The 23,923-nt window shown below is 50.9% G+C and overlaps 1 protein-coding gene across 5 annotated transcripts in view; it reads left to right on the forward strand.

Annotated features, from left to right (window-relative positions):
• The first annotated feature begins 849 nt into the window (after positions 1-849).
• The window catches only part of SLC25A48 (solute carrier family 25 member 48), a 43,627-nt gene continuing 20,553 nt past the window's right edge, over positions 850-23,923 (forward strand). For 4 of the 5 annotated variants that reach the window (XR_003004093.1, XM_024752397.1, XM_024752400.1 and 1 more), the window contains exons 1-4: positions 850-1,037; positions 5,424-5,467; positions 8,910-8,981; positions 10,953-11,211. Coding sequence is in view for 4 of the 5 variants with exons in the window: in XM_024752397.1 (XP_024608165.1) it covers positions 992-1,037; positions 5,424-5,467; positions 8,910-8,981; positions 10,953-11,211 (421 nt within the window). In the remaining variant the exon portion in view is untranslated. The remainder of the gene's footprint in view (positions 1,038-5,423; positions 5,468-8,909; positions 8,982-10,952; positions 11,212-23,923) is intronic. The other variant, XM_024752399.1, reaches the window with a different exon arrangement.

Raw genomic sequence — 23,923 nt, forward strand, 5'->3', positions numbered from 1 at the left:
TGGGAAAAAGCTCAAATCTGTCCTCACACAGCTAAACCTATAACTCAGGTGCAACAACTTTCGTCTCCTAATCTGGACCAGTTTTCTAAAAGATTAAAATCTATGTGTCAAACAATCATTTCCCTAGGAATGGGGATAATAATAACACCCATCTCACAGGGCTGCTGTGAGGGGTAAGCCCAGGCACAGTGAAGGGGGCCCGATGTCAGTGCCCAGGAAATGTTGAACATTATTAAGAGCGAGTACTTACTTAGCGCTGATTTGGAGCCTGCCCCTGGGCTAGGTGCTTTCCACACATTATTTCAGTAATTCAGGAATAGATAGGGTTTTGAAACCTGGGGGCTAGAGAAAGGTGTGGAGTACAGGCGAGAGAAGAGCCCCTGACCACTAAAGTTGTTATGGAAGAGTGTGTGTCTTTTGTATTTTATAGAGAAACTGTCCATGGCTTTCAATCAGCTCAAAGAATTGAGAACTTCTGGTTTAGTTGATAGTTGGACATTCAATTATAATTATTTCAGCTCTGTTTTCGCTAAAAAGAGGATGTGTCCACCCAGCTAAATAATCCTATCACAGAGAGACCTTGGTGTTTGTAATCAAATACTTCTGGACCTCGGATAAAGCCTTCCTCTGTACCTCTTGTCATGAACTTTGAGAAATGTCCCTGAAATCATTTCCAGTGTCTCAGAGGAGATGTGAAGAACTACCATAGCTACCGGTGGACACTCCCTCGCCCGGCCCGCGCGCTGCGCCTTTAAGGTCTACTGGGGGCGTGATGTCAGCTGCCCGCGGGCACTTGGAGCGCGAGCCCGGCGGCCCGCGCGCTTCGGCGATTCCGAGCCATTCCGAACCCGTTGTGGAGAAGGAAGTGCCTGCCGGTAGCTCCGCGTCCCTGACTTCGTCCGTCCGGCGCGCTCGCCCGTGGGCCATGACCAGCAGACCCTGAACGGGCACCGACCCGACTCCGGGAACGCGAGGCTCCGCGGCACCGGCCATGGGCAACTTCCAGCTGGAAGACTTTGTGGCGGGCTGGATCGGAGGTGAGCGCATCCCCGGATGGGAGGGACCCCCAGAGGTGAGTGCGCTGACGGGACAGCCCGGCCCGAGAGGAAGAGAGCGAGTCAGCCGGGAGTTGCGCAGGCGGAGTTTCCACGCCGTGCCGCGCCCGGGCGCTGCCCACACGCGCCCTGGGTGCTCGCTGCCCGCCGCCCGGCTGGTCTTGCCGCTCCTCGCCTGCTGCCGTGACCCCGGGGGAGATTCATCCCGAGCCTGCGATTTGCCTCAAAGTTTGGGTCCGCGGAACTTGATCCTGTAATGATTAAACCAATGGTCAAAGCGGACAGCCAATGGAACATCCCGGCGCGTACACACCCTTTGGCGCCCTGGTGCGCACCTGAGTCTGGGGACTCTGGGCTCACAGGAACTCGTGTGTGAGGGTGGCGTTTGACTGCCGCCCGCCCCCGCGCGCGGGATGCGGAGCCCGGCCTGGCGGTCAGGCCGGCCCTTGTGGCGTCCGGCTGCGGGGAGCAGAGCGCAGAGCTGGGAGCCCAGCACCGGCTGCAGGTGTCCGCTGCCAGATAGAAGGAACCCTTCACGTTTTCAGCCACAGCCAACTGTCATGCCTCTCCTCGGGCACTGTTGGGCCCGCCGGTCCCTTCCTACCACTCCTGGAGACGCTCTCTGCTGAGCCTGGGGTTTGCTTGGGCAATAGTCGTATCCATTGCCTTGCTTCTCCATTCTTCTCTTTCCAATAGGTCTATCCCTCCTCTTTGCTCAGCTATTGGGGGTGCGGGGGTGAGGGACTTTGCTTATTGTCAGATATAGCCTTTCTTTTGGCTCCATCTAAGAGGACCATCAGAAAAGAGCTGTTGGCGAATGCAGTCCCTCCCCAATGTAAAATCCTGAGACGCTCAGGTAGAGGCTATGGCTAGCGTGTTTGTGCCCCACTAAGTGTTCTAGGTATGGAGACCAGGAGATTTGTAGGAAAGGAAAAAAAAAAAAAAAACAAAAAAAGCAACTAACCAGCTAGGATCCCGGGTGGTTCCCCTTCTGGTGGCACCCTCCCATCTCCTAGCAGGAGTCCATGTCTGTCCCCCACAGGTGACAGGTGGCTGCAGGGCCCCTGCTTCTCACCCTCCCAAGCAAAGGTGATTCCTCTCCCTGGGCCAGTTCCGTTGCACAGGCTCCCTTGGGTAGGGCTGAGACCTACCTCTCCTAACTTTGCCAGTCAGGGGACTGTGCCCAGGGACCTACCAGGCACATCCAGACCCTCTTCGGACAACCTTTCAGCCGTTCGGAGGGAGAGGCTTTCCTCGGCTGCCCTTTAAATAGTCAGACCAACTTCAGTAGGGCTGCCAGGGGCTTGGTTTGAGAAATGTCCTGGAGGGTAAGACTGTCAGAGTAGCTCAAAATCTCTGATGACACAGAGACCCTCCCCAACTCACACAGCAAGTAGTGGGTTGTCCTTTATTCTGAGATTGCCCTTACTTTGTTGATGTCAACGTGGTTTTGTATGTTTTTGTTTTCGCTTCCATGAAATGAACATGAATGTAGTAGCAGTGAATACTTCCTAAGTGTCAGGTGCTGTTTAAATGCTGCATGGATACTTTTAAAGCAACTTCATTGAGGTTATTTTACATATCATAAAATCCACTCATTTCAAGTGTACAATTTAGGGACTTTTAGTAATTTTACCAAGTGGTGCAACCATGACCATAAACTAGTTGTAGAACATTTCATCCCCCAGTAAGATCCCTCATGCCCATTTACAATTAAACCCCATCCCCTCCCTCTCTCTCTGGGCAACCACTTTCAGGCTCTATAAATTAGGGTTTTCTGGACACTTTATATAAACGGAATCATACAATATGTGGTCTCCTGTCTACGTATATTTCTTTATAGCTCTAATGAGGTAGCTACTATCATTACATCCCCATTTGACAGATGAGGAAATGGATACTCAGAGAAATTCAATGACTTTCCCCAAACCGTACATCTAGGATGAACACGAGGATTCCAACCCAGACAGTCTGGTACCAGGGCCATTTTAAGCCCTGTACTCATCTATAGCTGTTTTCTCTCTCAGTGACCTGTCATGATAAACTTTCACCATTACATCCTTCACATTTTGGAAACCACTGACCTGATAATTCTGTTTCTTATCTTGTATCCCTGCTTTCAGATGGGTGGACTAATGAGTGTGCAGGGAGATAATGGCCCAAGGCTGGGTCTGGGGCTGCTGCCCTGGGCTGAGGGATACAGCCAGAGCCCGAGGACCAGAGCTCCTTCCTTCCCCTGAAGGGAGGGGTTCCTGTAGAGTGAATGGCCCGGCTTTCCGCTGCCCACCATCCTTCTGCCTCTGCCCCGTTCTGTGCGAAGGAGGGGTTGAGAGGGGCCTGGAGGTTCTAGACCAAGGGAACATTTGTTCTGGAATAGCTGGTTTCTCTGCCCTGTAGATATCTAATATTCCAGGACCCCTGATGTGCCCTACCTGGTGCAGTCACTCCTGCTAGCAGAGACACTTCTTCCTCATCAGCATGACGGGGAATTGGTCTCAGAAGGATGGCTCCTGTTTCAATCTCACAATCATTGCCTTCTGCGGTATGGCCTCAGGGCGGTCTTGCTTGCCTCCAGAATCGTTCTGACCTTGTGAATGTGTGTGTGGATGGGCATTTTTCATTGAAAAGATCCAGAGTATCCATCACCTTTTCAAAGAGGCCTTCTTAAAAAAAAAAAAAATCAATAGGGATGGCAGCCCCTTTTGAGCGTCCTGTAAGTGCCAAGCTCTGCTGGTCCTTTACGTTTTTTACTTCAGTTCATTCTTAAAATGGAACCGTGAGGTAGGTGCTAATGTTATTCCCACTACACATGCTAAAAGGGAGGCGTAGAAAAGCTAAATAACCTGCAGGTACCTGAAAAGTTTCTGGGTTTTCTCTTCATACCCTCCCTCTTTTTTTTGAGGTGAAATTCACATAACATAAAATTAATCATTTGAAAGTATACAATTCAGTGACATTTAGTACATTCACGGTGTTGTGCAACCATCTATCTAGTTCCAAAACATTTTTCTCATGCCCAAGGAAGTTTCTGGACCCATTAAGCAGGTACCCCCATTTCCCCTCCTCCAAACCCTTACGATCACTAATCTGCTCTCTGTCTCTATGGATTTACCTATTCTGGATAATTCATATACATGGAATCATACAGGATGTGACCTTTTTTGTCTGGCATCTTTCACTTTGCATAATGTTTTCCATGTTCATCCACACTGCAGCACGTATCAGTACTTCATTCCTATTTATGTCTAGTAATATTCCATTGTATGGATACACCACATTTTATTTAGCCATTCATCCAGCAGTGGACATTGGGCTGTTTTTACCTTTTGGCTTTTTTGCATAGTGCTGCTATAAACATGTGTGAATATGTACTTGTTTGAGTGCCTGTTTTCAGTTCTTTTAGGTATATTTCTAACAGTGGAATCCTTGGGTTATAGGGTAATCCTATGTTTAACTTTGTAATAAGCCAAACTGTTTTCTACGGCAGCTGGACCATTTTACATTTCCACCAGCAATATATACGAGTTCCAATTTCTCTATATCATCACGAATACTTGTTATTTTCCTTTTCTTTTTTTTTTATTATAGCCATCCTAGTGGGTGTGAAGCAGAATCTTACTGTGCTTTTGACTTGCATTTCCCTAATGACCAATGATGTTGAGCATCTTTTCATCTACTTGGCTGTTTGTATATCTTCTTTGGAAAAATGTCTATTCAAGTCCTTTGCCCTTAAAAAAGTGTTTTTTTTCTTTTTAGTTGTTAGAGTTCTTTACATATTCTGGATATTTGACCCTTATCAAATGTTCGATTTGCAAATATTCCCCCCCCCATTTTGTAGGTTTCTTTACCTTCCTGAGAGTGTTCTTTTATACACAAACGTTTTTAATTGTTATGACATCCAATTTATTCAATTTTTCTTATGTTGCTTGTACTTTTGTTGTCATATGTAAGAATCTGTTGCAAATCTCCATTCGTGGAGATTTCCCCCTATATTTTAGCATATGATTTCTATAGTTGCAGTGCTTCCATTCAGGTCTTTGGTTTCTTTTAACTTTTGTATATAGTATGAGGTAGAGGTCTGTTTATTCTTTTGCATGTGGGTACCCAGTTATCCCAGCACCTTTACCTCCCTTTTTTTAGGGTACTTGTTTCTTGAGGCAGGGCCCAGGTTTTACTCCATTTTCTTGCCTTCCTCCATGCGTGAGCCTGTGCCTAACACACTGGGTGGGGGTTGTCCCCTCTGGTGACTGGGCATTGACTGAATAAGTGAATGTAAGTGTCTGAGTCCTCTGTTCTGTCCGAAGAACCAGCCAGTACAAGCGAGGAGTCCAGGGACTGAGTAACCAGGGCGTCCTCTTTGATCCACAGGTGCAGCGAGCGTCATCGTCGGCCACCCTCTGGACACAGTCAAGGTACGATAGCCACGTTGCCATTACCTTTTGGAAAGGGGCCTGGAGTGAGTCTGACCCCGGGAATGTGCCTGCTGTTTCTGACCCCCAGAAAGCCACCAGCGCAGGGCAGGCTCTCTGTGCCAGTCCGCGGGGGCGGAGCGCTAGGAGGCCCAGTTGGAATGCTCCCCCGTCCTTGCTGGGCAGTGATTTTGTTTTTGTGAAGCTCCATTTCTGCCTCCAGGCTCTCATGAGCTGCAGGGGAGGGATGGGGCACTGTGAGTGCTCTCTTGCAAGCCTCTATGGAGCGAAGGAACCAGAATCTGGGCCCATAATCTAAGGTTGGGCCATTGGAAAAGATACTCCAGGCACAGAGAACGGCACGGGCAAAGACAGTGAGGTGGGGACACCGCCCGGGGGGACCATGCTTCGGAAGGGCCAACATGGCCACTTCTGCTGACGCATCAGGTTTCTGAAAGCAGCTACGGATCAGAATCCAGGACCAGTAGGTCGGCACTCAATCCTTGGAGGCCTTGACCTTCAGGTTAGGACTCTAGACTTAGGTTGGGAATGGGAAGCCGTTATAACTTGACGGAGCCAGCAAAGCCACCTGGCATTGGGGTCATCCACGCTTCTTGTTCTACACGTGTGGAAACTGGCCCAGAAAGGGGAAGGGTGTCACCTCAGGTCATACAACAAATCGAAGCATTGAGGAGCGAGATGTTACAAAGGGACATTCTTTGGGTCCACCCCTACCCCTGCCACCTGTCCCCATGGTGACCAGCACTAACAGCTGTACCCTGAGAGCGTGGCCACAAATAGCGCCTCCTCACCCTGACTTCCACATTTGTATCTAACGCTGTGCCAGGATCGTGCACAACGAGAACCTGCCAGGCCCTTCTCCAGTGGTCACTGTGGTCCCCTTTCTCCCCATCTTCCTCCCTGCGTGGCCGTGGGCCCTCCTCAGTCAGAGCCCAGGCCTGCTCCCTTCTTGATGGGGAGGTCAGCCTATGTGTCTAAATAGTTAAAGGTACTTCCTGGCCCCTCACACAGGCCCAGCCTTTTGCTCATACATCAAATGCATCTTGGATGCTTTCTCTGTGCAGGCACTGTGGGGCTGGCAGGGCAGCAGTGGTGGACAAAGCAAGTCTAGTCCTTGCCCCAGCAGGCCTCACAGCCACATTTCTGACCCAGGCAACCAGTGTCTCTCCCTGGTAGAGCATCCTTTCCTCACCTGCAGCTTGGTTAGGGGAGGGTAGAGCTCGTTGGAACCCCCATCCTCATCCCCTGCCCCTGGCACAGGCAAGCCTGGCCACTCTTTGCCTGGCCACATGTCACCTGTAAAGACCAGGACTCTCCTTCTTTTCTCTACTCTGCCCCCTGAGCCTCTGCAGGGAACCTTTCCTGATACATAAAATCTTGTCTCTGTTCAGCCTGAGAACCTCTCTGCTGAGGGTCTCAGCCTAAAGATGCTGGCTTACATGGCTGGCCTCTGAGTCCAGCCCAGGGCTGTGGCCTGGGGCCCTTGTTTCTCTCCAGAACATCCTCCTTCATTCTGGCTGGCATTTTCTCTAGAGTTCCTGTTCACTGAGAAAGGTCTGGGCAAGAGCCTCAGAGTCAGAATAACCTGGAGTCCAGCTCCAGCCTCCCACATACTCTCCTGTGCCTAGGGCACAGCACTTAACCTCCCCAAGCCTCGGTTTCCTTGTCTGTAAAATGGGCAAAGAGCACCTCCCCGGTGGGGCTGTCACGAGGATTGTCAAGTGCAGTGAGGACAGAGCAGTGAGCGATCCCCTCCTGTCCTGAAGAATACACACATTGGAGTGTGGGGAGGCAGATGAGTGACTTGTTCCTGGTTCCCAGGCTCGCCCCTGGGAGAGCCAAGCTAGAAGAATCTGGGCTGCTGACCTGGGTCAAAGACTCATTCCCTGCCCACAGCTGCCTCACCACAGGTGGGAGAGCCAGCACTGGCTACTTGGTGGCAGTAGAGCTGGGGTCAGGATTCACTGCTGGCTCCTGGCACAGCTGGTGCATTTAAAGTTTATGTCTGATGCAATGTGACCAGGGTTTTCTACTCAGGGCTCAGCTCTCTATAGCCCAGCTAGAACACTGTAAGAGAATAAATTTGCATTGTTTTAAGCCACTGAATTTATCATAATTTGTTACAGCAGCAATCGGAAACATATACAGGGAATCAGCTTTCTTCATCTGTGAAGTGGGGATAGTATCCATGCCTCAGAGCATTTGTGGGATTCTGTGAGAAAAGTTCCATAAGATTTCCAGTGTTTTCCCAAGTATGCAGTTGGTGCATACTAAATGCTAGCTCCTGTTGCAATTGGAGTCCTTAGAGGCTTGAGCTGTGCTGCTGGCCTCGGTGGCAGCTTCCTCAAGAGCTGACAGACTTTTGCTCTGGTCTAGACCCAGAGTGAGGTGTGCCCTGGGCTCTTCTGTGGCTTTTCTCAGACCCTCTGCCTGTCTGCGGATGCCCCCAGTCACCAGAGCCAGCCTCCATTAGAGGATGCCACAGTTTCACCTTCCGGCCCCTCGGGTAGCCAGTGCAAAGGGCCGAGTGCCACAGCCACGCTCGGCTCCGGGGACGAGAGGGAAATACAAGACGGCCCTGCCCCAGAGGGGGAGCCCAAATAAACCCTAAGTAAACAGACAAACAGATCACATCATTGCAGCATGTAAGCTCAGACCCAAGAGATGAGCAGAAGCTGGAGAAAGAGCCTTCCAGGGGAGGAAAGCAGGTGGAACGTTCTGGAAGTGAGAAGCAATGGATGCTCCAGGGTCCAGGAACGTGCCGTGTGGCAGGCCCAACGGGTGCGGAGGAAATGACATGCAGGTGGTGAAAGCCACGCTTCTGGGTGCTGGTTAAGGGTGGAATTTCTTCTGAGTTTGGTGGGAGGCCACTGGAGAGCTTGAGACAGCAGTGACAAACATTCATCGTTGTTTGGAAAAGATTAGTCTGACTGTTGTGTAGACACAGGCAGAGGAGTTGGGGTGGGGGAAGCAGGAGGCCAGCGAGGGGCCCAGCCCATCATCAGGGTGAGAGATGCAGGGGTTCTGGAGATGGGAAGAGCAGGTCGCTCCTGGCAGTATTCAGGAGGGCAGACTGACGGACAGCAGGGGGGCCAGAGCCACGGGTTAGCTTTTTGTACTCAGGTTGCAGCAGCATCGTATGTCCCCACACAAGCACTGTTCTTGCACACCACACTGGCCTTTGTTCTTCTCTCAGACCAAGGGGACTCCTGCTGCATTTAGCAAGGTGGGAACGGGACTTGGTGCAGGTAGAGGATGCAAGGCCAGCCAGGCCGGGACTGAAGTCCAGGCCTCCTTCCTGACGGGGTCACTGGGGCAGGGGCTTCCCTTCTCTGGGCTTCAGTGCTGGGAGCCCAGAGCCGTGAGGGAGGCGGGGATGTAACCCGTCTCCGGCTGGCCCTCACGCCCTTGCCTTTCTCCGCAGGCTCGCCTGCAGGCCGGCTCTGGCTACGGGAGCACCCTTAGCTGCATCCGCACGGTGTACAGGAGGGAGAGCGTAAGTGCTCCCGGGGTGGGGCCTCCTCCTGGGGACCGAGGGCACGCCCAGCAGGAGGCCTGTTTACTCCGCTCATCACCTCCGGCTCAATTTTCTCTCTTCGTCTCACACCACTCCTCAAATATTATGTGTTACCTAAACTTAACCCTGCCCCTAAGTGGGATGTTATTGAGGAAAAGAACTGGTTTGGCGTCACCTCTCTGGAGAAATTCGGAGGCATTTAGAACCACAATGTGGAAAATTCCTACAAAAACAGGAGGACCTGCCAGGTTCTCAAAACCTAATGTGTGGCGGTAAACCATGTGTTCACAGGCTCCCTTTATCCCAGCATGGGGCGGAGGGTGCGGGGAGCAGGCTCTTCTGATCCCAGACACCCCGAACGGGCTTGTACCCCAGGTCGCTCCAGACCATGGACCCAGGGGTTTTCTCTGCAAAGGGGAAATTCTGAATTACATTTTGTAGAAGCAGCATCAGGTGACCTTCTTGAGAATGAGTATGTGCTTTGGAAGACTTTCCAAGGCTCCTCCTTGGGGAATTTAAAATAAAATTTAAAATTTAGAATGAAGTGACCTGTTGGTTTAAAGAAATAGTCAGGTGTAAGCCCTGTGGCAGCCCTGGGCTTTTCCTTGAGTCACTGGAAATGTGGCCCCATTATTGACTGCTGTCCCCGCCCCCCCAGGCTCCATCCTAGGAAGTGCCCTGGAGCTCGGGAGCCTCCTGCCTGCACCTGGAGGTTCTTCTCTTCAGTCAAAACATGTCTTGTGTCCTGGTATTGTTCTGACTCTCTTGATCGTCTGCTTTAAAATCAGGGTGAGCGCTGTAAACCCAGCACTCGTTGTTCCGGGGTAATGTTGTCCGATTCCTGCGTCCCCTGAACGGCAGCTGTTGAGCCTCCTTTTTGGCACGTGTTCTCCGCAGTGTCTGCCAGCCTGCATCTCCGCTCTGGGGTTTCTGTGGGGACTGTGGGCGTTCCTCTGACACACAGCAGCTCAGAGCTAAGTGATGTCTCAAGTTATCTGAGGGACCTTGTTGTAGAGGAAGAGGCTGAAGCACGGTGCGTGCGTGCATATGTGTTTGCGTGCACGTGTGTGTGTGGACGCCTGTGTGAGGAGGTGTCCTGCCCCTTGCAAATAGGGGGCATGCATTCAGGTCAGGATTAGTGGGTTTGAGTACAGCCTGGAGATTTTACAATAGCTTCCCGGTGCTTTTTCATCTTTGGTGCCATGTGTGCTGCACTGACTCCTCGAAGAGCCTGTGGAATTTTCCAGGTTCAGTGGAGCATCTGTGGTGTTTGCTGAGAACGCAGTGTGTATGGACAGAAGCCACTTCATGCTGTTCATCCGGGGACTCCCCCTCTGGCTTTTTTCCAATAGACTCCCATGCTCGGGGCACCCAGCTACATGCTGGCCCAGGTGCCCCTGGGATGCTGTGGGACCCTTCTTACCCCGTCACTACAGGCTTAGCACATTATATTTTAATTGCCTGTCAGTTTGCCTGGGTCCCCCCTCCCCTGCCCCCAGACTGTGAGCTCAGTGAGGGCAGAGAGTGTGACTTTCTTGTTGTCCTCCAGGGCCTGGCACGTGCCCAGAGAATGCTTTTGTTGGAGTGACACATGAGGAAAGAGTGTGTGGTGCTTGGTAAGCCCACTACCCACTGGGGCTCCATGGGCTGCCCTCAGCCACAGCCCAGGAACACTGCCACTCCAGTGACAGATGCAGGTTCCAGGCCCAGCACATCACGGCTCAGGAGCCAAAGCTTCATGCAGAAGCCGGTTCCTCCTCGGGTTAAGGATGCTCTCGCCCTCTCTTGTCTCTCCCCTCACATCAGCATCCTCTTTTATTCTTTCCACCAACGTACTGGTTTGCTTCTCCTATGGTGTCTCCCCTGCCAGCCTGCAGGCTCCAGGAGGGCAAGGTCTCTGTCAAGGGCAGCATAGGCCCTCATGCTTCCTCCCCCTGGGTCTCCCCACAGGTGTTTGGCTTCTTCAAGGGCATGGCCTTCCCCCTCACCAGCATCGCTGTCTACAACTCAGTGGTGTTTGGGGTCTTCAGCAACACACAGAGGTTCCTCAGCCACCACCGGTGCCAGGAGCCCGAGGCCGGCTCACCCCGCGTGCTGTCTGACCTGCTCCTAGCCAGCATGGTGGCTGGCGTGGTCTCTGTAGGGCTGGGTGCGCCCGTGGACCTCATCAAGATCCGGCTGCAGATGCAAACACAGCCATTTCGGGAAGGTAAGCGGCCAGGGGAGGTGGCCTTGTGTCTGGGGACCTGTGACCCTTTCCTGGTTTCCCAGGCCTGGAATTTGGTTAATAATCTTTTTATGGAGCAGGGCATCTATGTTGAATCATTTTATCTATAGTGGTAACTCTCAGTGGTTAAGGATTTTCTACGTGCCCGGTGCCTGCAAAGAGCCCCGCGTGGGTTCTCTTAATTCGTCTTCAGCCCAATTCTCTGAGGCAGGTGCTGTGATTTTTTCCATTTTACAGATGAGAAAACTGAAGTTCCCAGAGGTTAAGATGCTTATTCAAGGACACACAGTTAATGACTGGGCAGTCAGGACCAGCTACATAACTTGCAGCCCCCCAGGGTGAAGTGAAAATGTGATCTTTTGATCACAAATTAGTAAGAATTTTAAAAGGGCGACAGCAGAGCATTGTCAAGTGGGGGGCCCTGTGTGACTGCCCAGGTCTCAGACCCACACCTGCCCCCCACACACACACACACACCAGGGAGTGCAGCCAGGGAGGCCTCAAGCTGGACTGGCTGCAGGGCTATGAAGCGGGCCGCCCCTCCCTCACCCTTGATGTTCCATTAGAGCTTCATTTCTTTTTTTCTTTTTTTCTTTTTTTTTTTTTTTGCGGTACGCAGGGCTCTCACTGTTGTGGCCTCTCCCGTTGCGGAGCATAGGCTCCGGATGCGCAGGCTCTGCGGCCATGGGTCACAGGCCCAGCCGCTCCGCGGCATGTGGGATCTTCCCGGACCGGGGCACGAACCTGTGTCCCCTGCATCGGCAGGTGGACTCTCAACCACTGCGCCACCAGGGAAGCCCAGAGCTTCATTTCTTATGTGCTACGTAGCTACTCCTGCACCGCGAGCTGGAGCTGTCATCTCCTCCCTGCTGGGAAAGAGGTTTCTGACTCCTCCTGGAGCAGTTTTGATAAAGGAGGATGGAAAGAGTGGGAAGGCATTTGCTGTGCAGAGTAGATAGTGCCAGCTCCAGAGGAAGGATGAGCTGGGGGTCTTAGACAAATTTCAGTACCTTGGGGTTTGGTCCTTGGCTCTCATTTTACTCTGTCTCCTCAGGGAAGATATTATCCCTTCCTGAGCCTCAGTCTCTTTTCTGTATAATGGAAGGATTGCATTCCAGGTCCCTCCTGTCACCTCAGATATATACCTGACAGATCTCATGGGTAAGACCCCTCTCCTCGGCAGCCTCCTGAACGGCCTCCATGTGAACCCTCTGCCCACAGAGGTGGGGGGACGTCGGCTCTGCCCCATGGCTGAAGCCCCAAAACCTCGCTCAGGAGCATCCCAGGCCAGTGCCTCTCCTGCCCCCAACCCAGGTTCCTCGATTCAGCCTGCACTCCCTGCTCAGCCGGGGAGGTGTCCAGGGCAGGTCTGCACACACTCTGAACACAATGCTAATACTTCTCACGGGGGTCCCTGCTACCCCAAGAACATGAGTCGCACCTGCTGGGTGCTCAGGGCCCCTGTCAGCATGCGGGCAGATGCAGGGCAACAAGCGGGTTGGCTCACCCAGAGGGTCACAGAGCATACTCCCATGGGGGCCGCCCAGGGAGACACGGGGCAGGCAGGTCCTTACCTCCATCCACCTGACACTGAATCGTGTCTTGGTACAGCTCAGTTTGACCAAAGAGGTCACACCTCTGAGAAGAGTTTGAAGCTCACTGATCTGGTCCTATCCCAGAGGCAAAAGCAAAGATGTAGAGAAATGAAGGGCGTCGTGGACAGGCCTAGAACCCAGGAGTCCTGGCCCCCAGGCTGGTTTTTTGCGCTATCCTGTCTACTTCCAAAAAGCTGTGTTAGTCTAGGGTGCAGAGGAAATCTCTCCATAAGCCTTAGAGCTCTTTGGGGTCCAGATGTTGCAAGAGTCTCGGTGATGAGGCTCCTGGGGGCAGCCCCACCTCCTTCACAACCAGGGCACCTTGTCCATGGAAGGGGAAGAGAGAGGAGTAGGCATGCTTGTGTACGTGTGAGGGGGCCCTCAGCCAGCCTAGACACCAAGGAAGGTGTTTCTCAATAAATGCCGGGGCATTTGGAGGCAAGTTAATTGGTAAACTTTCTTCACAGTGTTTGCTTCCATTCTCTGTTCTGTCCTCGCCCACCTACACTTTCCCTGCAGAGGGTTCTAGAATGGTGGCTGACTTGGCAGGCTAAGGCCTGAGCTACAGGGGTCCTGAGGCCAGGCTAGAAGCCTCCGGAGACTGGAGGAAGGATAGGAGCAGAACAGCCAGTGCAGGAGCCTCACTTTGAGGGAGCTGAGCAGCCTCCATTAGCAGCTGCCAAAGTGGCTAAGCGTTCATCGTGTCCTGACACTGTGTTAAGCTGTTAAGCTGAATGTCCACCCGACAGTGGGAGGTCATTTAATGTCCACCCGACAGTGGGAGGTCAGCATGACTGTTAGCCCTGTCCATCTACCCAACACACAATAGTTATGTACCTGCTGCGTGCCAGGCTCAGGGCTAGGTGCTGGGGACACAGCGATGAACAGAAGGCTCCATCCCTCTTGTAGTGCTCTGTCCAGCAGACGGGCAGACAGGAATTGGGCCACTCCAAATAGGGTGGGTGGCAGGGAGTGGGTTGGGCTCTCAGCCAGGCTGGGGGTCAGGAAGGGCTCCGGGGCAGGTGGTGGGAGGGGTGGAAGGAGAGCGTAGAGGTCAGGACTGTATACCTGGTTAGGGCAGCACCGAGGGCCACCCATGCCTGCTCTCCTGGGCCATGGGAGCCTGAGGCACAGCCCACCTGGGCTGGGACTCTCTAGAACTGCCCGTCCAGGAAGTCGGGACCCTTCTGGAGCCTTGTTTCCTGAAGAAGCCCGCTGAGCAGTGAGAACATGGGGATGGTGTGCCCCCGCTCTCCTCCAGCATCTGGGCGGGAGGCAGTTCCGTGACCCTACTCCTGTACAGACGGGACCATGGCCTCAGGCTGTAAGTTCATCCGCATGGCGCCAGAAGGAAACCGGTTCTTAAGTAAACCGCTTGAGGCAGCAACAGAAAATGAAAATGTGTTTGTTCTGTCTTCCCCAGTGTGTGCCAGGAAGCTGATCTTTGGGGAGCTCAGGGAAGTCTCTTAATAAGATACCAAGGGCGGTCCTGCACACAGATTTTTCTCAGCCCTGCAAAGCTCCAAGTCATTAGCACCTGATCCCAGGGGCTTAGCTGGCAGTGCGGACACAAAACGGTTGACCTGAGTGGGCGGAGGGAAGGTAGAAACCAAGACTGGAGGGTCTGCCTCAGCTGTGCCCCTAGAGCCTCTGATCTGGACTAATCCAGAATAGTCACAGCCATGGGGGCCGAGCAGCCAGTATTTACTTAGCCCTCACCATGTGCCAGGCACTGTGCGAAGAACTTGGTGTGTGTTTAATCTTCACGACAACCCAATTCCTAGACATTTACAAAGGGGAGACTGAGGCACAGAGAGATTCCATCACCCGCCTGAGGTCACTGACCTAGTGGAAGGTGGAGCTGGGATACAGACCCAGGCAACTGACTCAGAGCCCACTGATGCTGTTTCTGCTTCTGCCCCAGGGTTTTGTAGAAGCTGAGGCTACAACAACTTTGGTAATATCTGGGCCTTTGCACAAAATCATCATGTACAAAACCAGTTGCAAACTTTGAGGGAGGAAAGGGGACTTGGAGGATGTCTCCAAAATGACATTGTTCAAGTAGTGGGCATAGCTTGTGGGCTTCGAGGGATGGGTCTGAATTCTGTGGCTTTGGGCAGCTCCGCTCTGCGTGGCCCACTCTTCCTTACCTTCCCCTGTCCCCCCAGATGCATGGGGAAAGGGCTTTGGCGACTACAGGTGCTGGTCAGGATCACCTATTGGGGATAAAGCATGGGAGGCAGGCAGTGGGTCACCAGGCAGGACTTTCCGCCAGGGATCTCTCCAGAAGATGAGGAAGGGTGTAGTTATCTTTCACTTGTTCCTCGGGAACCCTCTTGGCCAGAGATAGAAAACTCAAAGACCCACTGGGACCAGGGAGGTAACATAAGTAAGCACAGGTACCTGGAAAATGTACCCTTTTCCATTTTTTGGACACCTACAGCCCTCCTAACCTGTGTTTCGTTTTTCCTCTTTTTATTGAAACACAGAACATACTTCACTTTCCATATCACTCTGCTGTTAGAAACACAGCAGTTCAAGCACATGTGTCAGCCTTGGTGCTGGGAAGGCAGTCGGGAGTGGTGCGCACAGTTGCAAGCTGCCCAGATCCTGTGGGAGGGGTGGCTGCAACCCTGTTCTGGCTGACTGTTGCCACGTGGCCTGGATCTTCTGCTTTTTAAGAGAAGGCAGAAAGCTAGATTTTCCCAGGGTCTTCCAACTGGAAATTGTCAGATAATTCAAGTAAAGACAAAACCAAACACCAACCAATGTAACACCATGCAGCCCAAAGCATTGTGTGGGCTGGACAGTGTGGGGCTGTGGTTGGCTGCGAGCTTGTGGTCTCTGCTCTGAGTCAGGCCCACTCTCCCTGATAACTGGGCTGAGATGGGTAATTGCAGGCTACCCTGTGCAAGGCTTGTGGGATAGCTCATGGCTTGTGGCTTTACCCCAGAATTGCCAGTCCACTTCCCCAGGTGGTGACAACGGGCTATGAGAGACTACGCCACGTTGGAGACGTGCAAATATAAAGCCACTGAGTTCATCCTGACTGTCTGAATGTGGAGGGAGAAAGCGCCCACCCACCCAAATACAGTCACCGTTAACACATTAATATGTTTCCTTTTCCTGTTCTACATGCATGGATTAAATGTTTTAAAAGGTTGTACTAATGTTATATAGACAGTTTCACATCCTGTTCTTAATTCAACGTAAAACAGAAGCAGCTTCCATGTTACTAAAATAGAATTATAAAATTAAAATAGATGGATAATATTTAAAATAGATGTACAATATTCCATCAAATAAACACACGCACACACGCACACACACACACACACACACACACACACACTTTGAGAGGGATGATACAGTGTAGTAAGAATTCAGTTTCTGGAGTTAGGCCACCTGCTTCTAATCTTACCCCCACCTGTTGTGGCCAAGCCTCAGTTTTCTCATATGCATAAAAGGCGTAACAGGAGTAGCTCCTTCAGAACTGGGATGGGATGGGATAACGTAACACAGGAAGATCTTAGCACAATGTCTGGTACATTGAAAACACGAAATAAATGTTAGCTATGCAATTAAACTTATTATTTAGAAGTCTTCCTACTAGTGAACATTTAGGTTGTTTACAGTTTTTCCTCTTCTAAAAATAGTGATGTGATCAGCAAATTTGTCCATAAAGAGTTGCCTTCATTTACAGTCATTTCCCCAAATGTGTGGGCTCTTTGATTCGTGACTGGGTCAAAGAGTACAGTCATTTTTAAGATTCTTGGTACATATTGTGAAATTTGTTATACAGAGGGGTTTTACCAAATTACATAGGCAGTTGCTAAAGTTTAAAGGGAGTGTCCGTTGGGCGCTGCCTACCAGTACATGCTAGACGGCAGCTATCCTCGTGAAAACTCTTCCAACTTCACGGAGGTTTTCTCCTGGGACCTCTGTCGCTTGGCCTGAATTAATTCAGGTCTGGCCTTGACAGTAAGGTGCCTGTGAAGGTGCCGTTTTCAAGTTATCATTACCCTTCGCCCAGGCATGAGCCTCACTAGGCACCCTGCTGGGCCCGAGCTGGAATTCAGGGGTGAGGTCCCTCTGCTGCCTGGGCCAAGTCACATCCTGGAGCCCGGTGGCCAATGACACTCACTCCTCCCCCATCTGGGAGCTTTCAGGTCTGTGTTTTCATTAAGAGCCTAATTAATGTGCAGATCACAAAGCCCTCAACACCACAGGAGGCCAGAGTTTGTGGAATCAGAGGAGGACTCAGCTTTAACTCTGTGCTGACCATCATAGGAATTTCACCAGGCCCAGCTGGAGGCAAAGGGCTGAGGGTTACACTTGACTGAAGTCACTCTTTGCTTCATTCGTTCACTAGCATTTCCCGAGGCCCTGCTCTGAGCCAAGCAGAGTAGGTAAACCAGGTATCAGACACGCACAGCCCCTGCCTTCAAAGAGCACTCAGTCTGGTGGGGAATCAGCTGTGCACCAGAATGAGAAGGGCCCCAGGAAGGCTCTGGAACCTCAGAATCTGGCTCTGCAGACCGGGAAGGCTCCAGAGAGGAAGTGGCTATTGATTGGGTGTTTGAATACTGGCTAGGATTTGGGGGTGGGGATGTAGGGAGGGAGAGCTGTTTCAGACTGAGAAACGATGTAAGGAAAGAGTCAGTGGCAAGGGACTTCCCTGGTGGTCCAGTGGTGAAGACCTCACCTTCCAGTGCAGGGGGTGCGGGTTCGATCCCTGGTCGGGGAGCTAAGATCCCACATGTCTTGCAACTGAAAAGCCAAAACATAAAACAGAAGCAATATTGTAACAAATTCAATAAAGGCTTTAAAACTGGTCCACATTTGAAGTGAGAGAGTGGCATGGACTTATATATACTACCAAATGTAAAATAGACAGCTAGTGGGAAGCAGCCGCATAGCACAGGCAGATCAGCTCAGTGCTTTGTGACCACCTAGAGAGGCAGGATAGGGAGGGTGGGAGGGAGATGCAAGAGGAAGGAGAGATGGGGATATATGTATATGCATAGCTGATTCACTTTGTTATAAAGCAGAAACTAACACACCATTGTAAAGCAATTATACTGCAATAAAGATGCTAAAAGAAAAATGGTCCACATTAAAAAAAAAATCTTAAAAAAAGAAGAGTCAGTGGCAGGGAAGCAAGCATGTGGCAGGATGAGGGGGGAGGGGTGGAAGATGCAGGGTCAGTTGTGAAGAGCTTGGATTTTTAGCCGAGTATGGGCTTCCTTTCTATTCTGCAGGCAGTGGAGCGTCTTGGACAGCAGCATGACCTGAGCACAGCTGTGTGGTAGGAAGTGAACCTGACCTTCAGAAGGGATGGAAGGGGGTGGGAATAGTAGAGGTGAGGAGTCTGATTTGGAGGCTGCTCCACAGACCAGGCGAGAGGCTGGGAACGCCAGACCCAGGGCCGTGGGCTTTGGGAGGAGAGGGGAGCGGCAGATGGAAAAGGCATTGATGATGTAGAACCAACAGGCCAAGCAGGAGAGAGGAAAGTGTCGAAAATGACCCAGGATTTCAAAATTGGGTGGCGATGAGGGAGGTGGTACCTCCCACACAGGGAATTAACCAGCAGATGAAGCATGCAAGACAGAGCTTGGCGTGGAGTGGGTGAGCACACATACTCATCGTTGCTGCTGCTGGTTTGGACCCTGGATGGAGGGGTAGGCTGGAGTGAGAACTGTGGGGACTTGACCTTGGTTCCCGTCGAGGGAAGGACTGCAAATGGAATGTCAGGGCTGGAGGTCTAGACAGGGGTGTGACAGACATAGAAGTGACAGCTGAAGTCACAGTGTTAGATGCAAATGCCAAGGTGAGCTGCAATAAGACCTGGGTAGACATCAATGAGAAAACGCTGTAAAGGAGTTTGGGAGGGAGCTATACTGATGCTAATAGCTGTAGTTAACAAGTATTGCGCCCCAGCCATGTGCTCTGTGCTAACACAAATCCCGTGATTCAGTCACCACGGCAACTCTATGAAATCCGCATATTCTCCATTTGACAGGTGGGGAAACTGAAGCTGGGCTTAAGTGACTTGTCCATGCTCCCTGGGCTCTTCCACCCCGGGCCATGGAGCTCCACACCCTGGGAACACAGTCTTGAGAGACTCGTGTCACCAACGTGGGGAAGGAGAGGGTAGAAGGGAGAGTTGCTGAAGTCAGGGTGACAGTGGGGACGGAGACCAATGGGCAAAGAAGGAAAAAGACTTTCTTTTCCAAGTTGGGAGGGGAGAGGCAAGAGACGAATGCGAGAGAATTTTGAGGCAAGAGGAAGGAAGTTGAGGAAGCCTGACTCTACCATACTTAAGATAATCTGATGGAATGAAAGGGACAGAGTGTGGCCAGGATTCGAGGAGGAGAAGGTCCTAATATCTGGACATGCCGAGAGGAGACAAGCTGGACTGGATGGTAACAGTGGGAGTGCCAGCTGAGGGGTGATGTGGGCAAGTAAGATCATCAGCCACACACCTGAACACAAAGCCCGTTTGAGCTCAAGAATATGCATGATGACAAAATGGGGCAAAACCATTTCTCCCCGGATCTTCTGAAATGTCTGGCTGAGAAGGTCAACAGCTGTGCCTCAGAGGTCCTGACTACATCAGTTTGTCTCTTTGGCAACACAGTTTTATTGCTCCCATAAGGATGTGTGGCTGCCAAGAAGCATACTTATCTCCAGGCAGGTTAGCCTTTTGATACAGTGGACTTTCTAAGAATTTCCCAGTTCAGGGCAGGAATTATTGATGCTAAGCTCCGTAAAGAGATACACATTGCTCCATTCAGTTCCTAAAGAAGGAAGCCTCTGGGAAGGCAGGAGCCCTTGGAATGTGATAAGGGGCACAAAAACCTGGAGACTAGCCAGGACCGTACAGTCGGGGCCTTCTTCTCAAGTAGGCTGTGTGCCAGTAGGAAGTGAGGGCTGGAGCAATGGCAGCCCAAAAGTGGAGGGAGGAGGTTTGTGAAGAGGCCAGGCATATAGCCATGCAGTTCAAGAGGTGCCCTTGAGTTCTGGGCAGTGTGACTGAATATTTTTCAAACTGTGGTCCCACATAGCTGGCCAAGATTAATGAAGGTGTACACAACATAACACACCGTTGTGTAAGTTACATACAGTGGGGACACATTCATTTGTTCTTTCAATCGATTGACAAGGGCAAATATTGTCCTGGCTTCTAGACTTGACACTAGTGTTGGTAGTTCTCAGAGCTGGGTCGGTATCTACAATCTTTCCACAGTAGGCTTGGCAGGTCACGGCAGGTGACGGCAGGGCGTGGCTGCCTGAGATTAGCAAGTCCAGCACTTCCGGAATCTGAGGTCACATCAAGGCAAGGTAATAAAGACAGGAATGATAACTATTTGCCTCAAGTAAAGTGCATTTGCCAACGTTCTCAGTTAATTTTCACAAAAGCCAAATGATGTGGACACAGGCCACCGATTCTTCCCCTCTTGTGTACGATGAGGAAACTGCAGCCCACTGTGTTGAGTCCTTTGCACCAGGTTGTACAGTAAATAGCAACTGAGAAACAGAGCAGATCCCAGCTGCTCCTAATCCAGGGCTCTTTCTACTAAACCATCTGCCTATCGTGGACTCTTTAGATCATGAGAAAACTGCTGGACTCTTTAGAAACAGGAACTGGGCCAGAGCTTCCCAGTTGGCAATACCCTGGGGAAGTGAACTGAGGGGTCCCTCAGCTTGTTGAAACCCAAACCACAGAGGTTACACCCAATCTGTTTGTTGGAGGATGTCCATCCACATTACTGGATGCTTCCATAGCATCTTCGACAAGCGTGGCAGCTTATGATTTGGAAGTTTCTTTTAGCATCTCTAGTCCCTGGCACAAGGACCAGACAGGGCTGGGCTTGGAGGAATGCCGAACACAGGTGAAGCTTTGGGAGGCCCCGGTGCTAGAGCTGCCGATCAGATGCTCACGTGTTCACTGAATGGATGTTGAGGCACATACGGCCCACAGTGTCAGGCACAGGGCCACAGTGCCTGGGACAGGCCACAGTGTGTGATTCCTATTATCAGGAGACCCACTGAGCTCACGGTTACGGCAAAACAACATGCTCAGGAAACAGCAGCAGCCAGGACAGACCACGACAGGGGGCACAGCCTTGGCATGGACTAGGGGTCCCAGCTCTTTCTACGAGTACCTTTTACATATATACAATGGAGACCAACCCACAGAACAGCTGTTCACTTTGTGTCCACAGATTAAGAAAACACATATGACAAGAAGCTACCATGGATCATCAGTGTACTTAAGTAATTGTTATTGTGTTCCCACAATAGCACCTACACATGTGAGAAAAATGGCCAGACATGTATGTGAGATATTTTAGGAATTCTGTCAATCTATAATGCTTGTGGATTGGTGGGTCCCTTGAAATAACCCCATGCTGCCCCCTTCCATTTGAGAGCCTGCTGGCCCAGAGGCATTCGAGCACAGAACACTTGGTGAGCCTGCACGTCGCTAACTGGGGACCAGCAGGGCCTCATCAGTGGATGGCGGACTTGTTAAGGATTTTCTGGAGAAAGTGACCTGTTGAGAAATGATGTTGTATTTCCACCCCACCCTAACATAGGCACACAGAGGAGGACTGGTGGCGCTCTCCCTTCCAGAGAGGCTCCTGAGGCCTGGGCCCTCCTTACCTCAGTGGATCAGTGACCAGTCACTGTGTTTCAGCTGACTTTCCTGTTTCCAAGGTCATGACCCACTGAAGAAATTGAACAGCATTGCCTGAAAAAGGAAAGAAGTGAAACTTGTTCGTGTTTGTGTCCGGGAAGGGTACAGCGGGATGCAGTGACAGGACCCTGAGTTCTGAGAAGAGGGGCACTAGTGGCAGATCTGTGGGGACCTCAGCCTGCATCTGGGCCAGTGCAGCCTCTCTGAGGTGGGAGGACCCCCCAAGGAGTGGTTGCATGTGTACCTGTTAGAACTGGCCAAACCTGGACAGCCGTACTCTCTGCAGAGCTCCCTGCAGAGGCACCTGCCTACAGAGGGACCTCCTGGCCCAGGCAGGAGCCAGCAAGCAAGGCACCAGGCACTGCTGCTGAGCCAGACAGCCACAGTGTGTGCTCCGAGGAGCGATGGCGGGGACTGAGCTGGACAAGGCAGGGGAGCCCAGAGGAGGGGTCTTTTTAGAACTGTGTAGGCCTTCCTAAGCTCCTAGGTGAAGGTTAGGAGCAGGGTGGGGGGCAACTTTATCAACTTTGAACATCCTGCTCGTCTCGGTGTAGGGTGCTTGAGTTGACCCTAAATGAATTTGGGAAAACAAAGAACACCACAGGCATCCTGAGTGTAACTCCACCTATCATAGTAAAAGACTCTTGATTTAGAGAGTACAGCAGAAAATGGCCTTAATGACAAAGTGCTCATGGTAAGAAATAATCAAAATTTGATTCATCATCTTATCCTCATTTTCGAACAAAAAATTCTCATTAGAGAAACTAAATACATTTCATTCTAGAAGGAAATATACCTAATGTGAACCCTTCACTTGCACGTGTGCACCCCAAGCCAAAGCCCTGAAGGTTCTAGAACAACAGGCTGAGGGGCAATGGTTCAGTGTGAGCAGGGTGCCTACTTCCTTCCTTGGGTTCCTTGCACAAAGACAAATCCACATGCATCAGTTGTGCATACTTCCAAGAGCTGCTTGCCAGCAACCTCCCAAGTCAGTTCTTAAGGGTCACCAAAATTTGTTTTACACAAACTAAATTTGGTCCACTGCTAGAGTTACCGGAAGCTCTGATTCGGCGCTTTTCAAAGTCTAGCTGCCAAGGCTCCTGGGCAACTCCTTCTCCAGCTGAGCCACAGAGCATCTTGTGGTCTGAGCAACTGATCAGAATCCCAGCAGTCTTCTGCCTTGTGGTCCCTTATGAATTGTCCATACCACTATTGCTAAAGTAGGTGGGCCCATAACAACTGTCACCCGAAAGAGATTTGCTTCTCATTGAGTGACACGTCATTGATGTCACAGAATCCTTTTGCCTTGAAAAGCAGGAGAGGCTGGGTAGGCTTCTTTGCTCTGCCTGAGTAACCAACACAGTTTATTTCAAGTCTAAGATGTCATTTTCTCAGTAGGATATGGTGTCTGGTGCATGCCATGGTCAAAACTCACCAACTGTGCACTTACAAGCTACACCTTTTATGGAATGTAAATTATACCTCAGTTAAAAAACAAACTAATAACAACAGGCAGAGGAGGCCAGAGGAGAAGACAAGGGCTATTAAGTGTGATTGGTCTTCATGGGAAAAAAGGTGAGACTTAAGAACAGGGAAGAAGTCCAGCCAAGAATGCATCATCTCAATGTAATAACAAGGACACATCAAACAAACCTCAGATAAGGAAAGTTCTGTTAACAAGAAAGGGGGTGGTGTAGTCTTGAAAAATGGCAGTGTCATAAAAAAAAAACCCAAGAAAGGCTGTGCAAATGCTCCAAATGAAAGGAAGCTAAAGAGACCTGACAACTAAATATAATACATGATAGACTGGATCCTGTCCTGGGGGTTGGGGAGGAACACTCTAAAGGTCAGCATGAGATCACAGGAAGGTATGAGCATAGACAGTACATTAGATACAAGTATTGTCCATGTAGATGATGAACCCGGCTGTTGTCCCACAGTATGTAGAATGGTATCCCGAGTCTTAGGAAACACAGACTGAAGTATTTAGGCGTAAAGGACCATTTTGTATGTAACTCACCCTGAAATGGGTCAGAGAATAAAATTATGTATGCATGTGTGTGCAAAAGAATTTCCTTATTGCTTATTTTGGGAGAAAAAAATGAAAGTACAGATTTGGTTCTGGTTTGGGTCTTGACGTCAAGGCCGGTTCTCGTTTGGCCAAGTGTTTTTCCAATTTTATCAGATTCTCTCCTTCTATCAGTAACTCCTGAAAGCCACATTGTACCCGCAGCTGATTCGTGGAAACCCTGACTCCAAGTCAGGTCACTGTTACCTGGAGATGAGCATGGCCCAGGCAAAGTTTAGGCACGGGGACAAAGGCATCTGTTCAGTTTAATTGTACACACGTGCTTGAGTGAAAAGTAGGGGGGCGGAGTGGGAGAAGAGGGGGAGGGAG

The sequence above is a fragment of the Neophocaena asiaeorientalis genome, unplaced genomic scaffold, assembly GCF_003031525.2.
Source record: "Neophocaena asiaeorientalis asiaeorientalis breed wild unplaced genomic scaffold, Neophocaena_asiaeorientalis_V1.1 scaffold204, whole genome shotgun sequence".
NCBI lineage: Eukaryota > Metazoa > Chordata > Mammalia > Artiodactyla > Phocoenidae > Neophocaena > Neophocaena asiaeorientalis.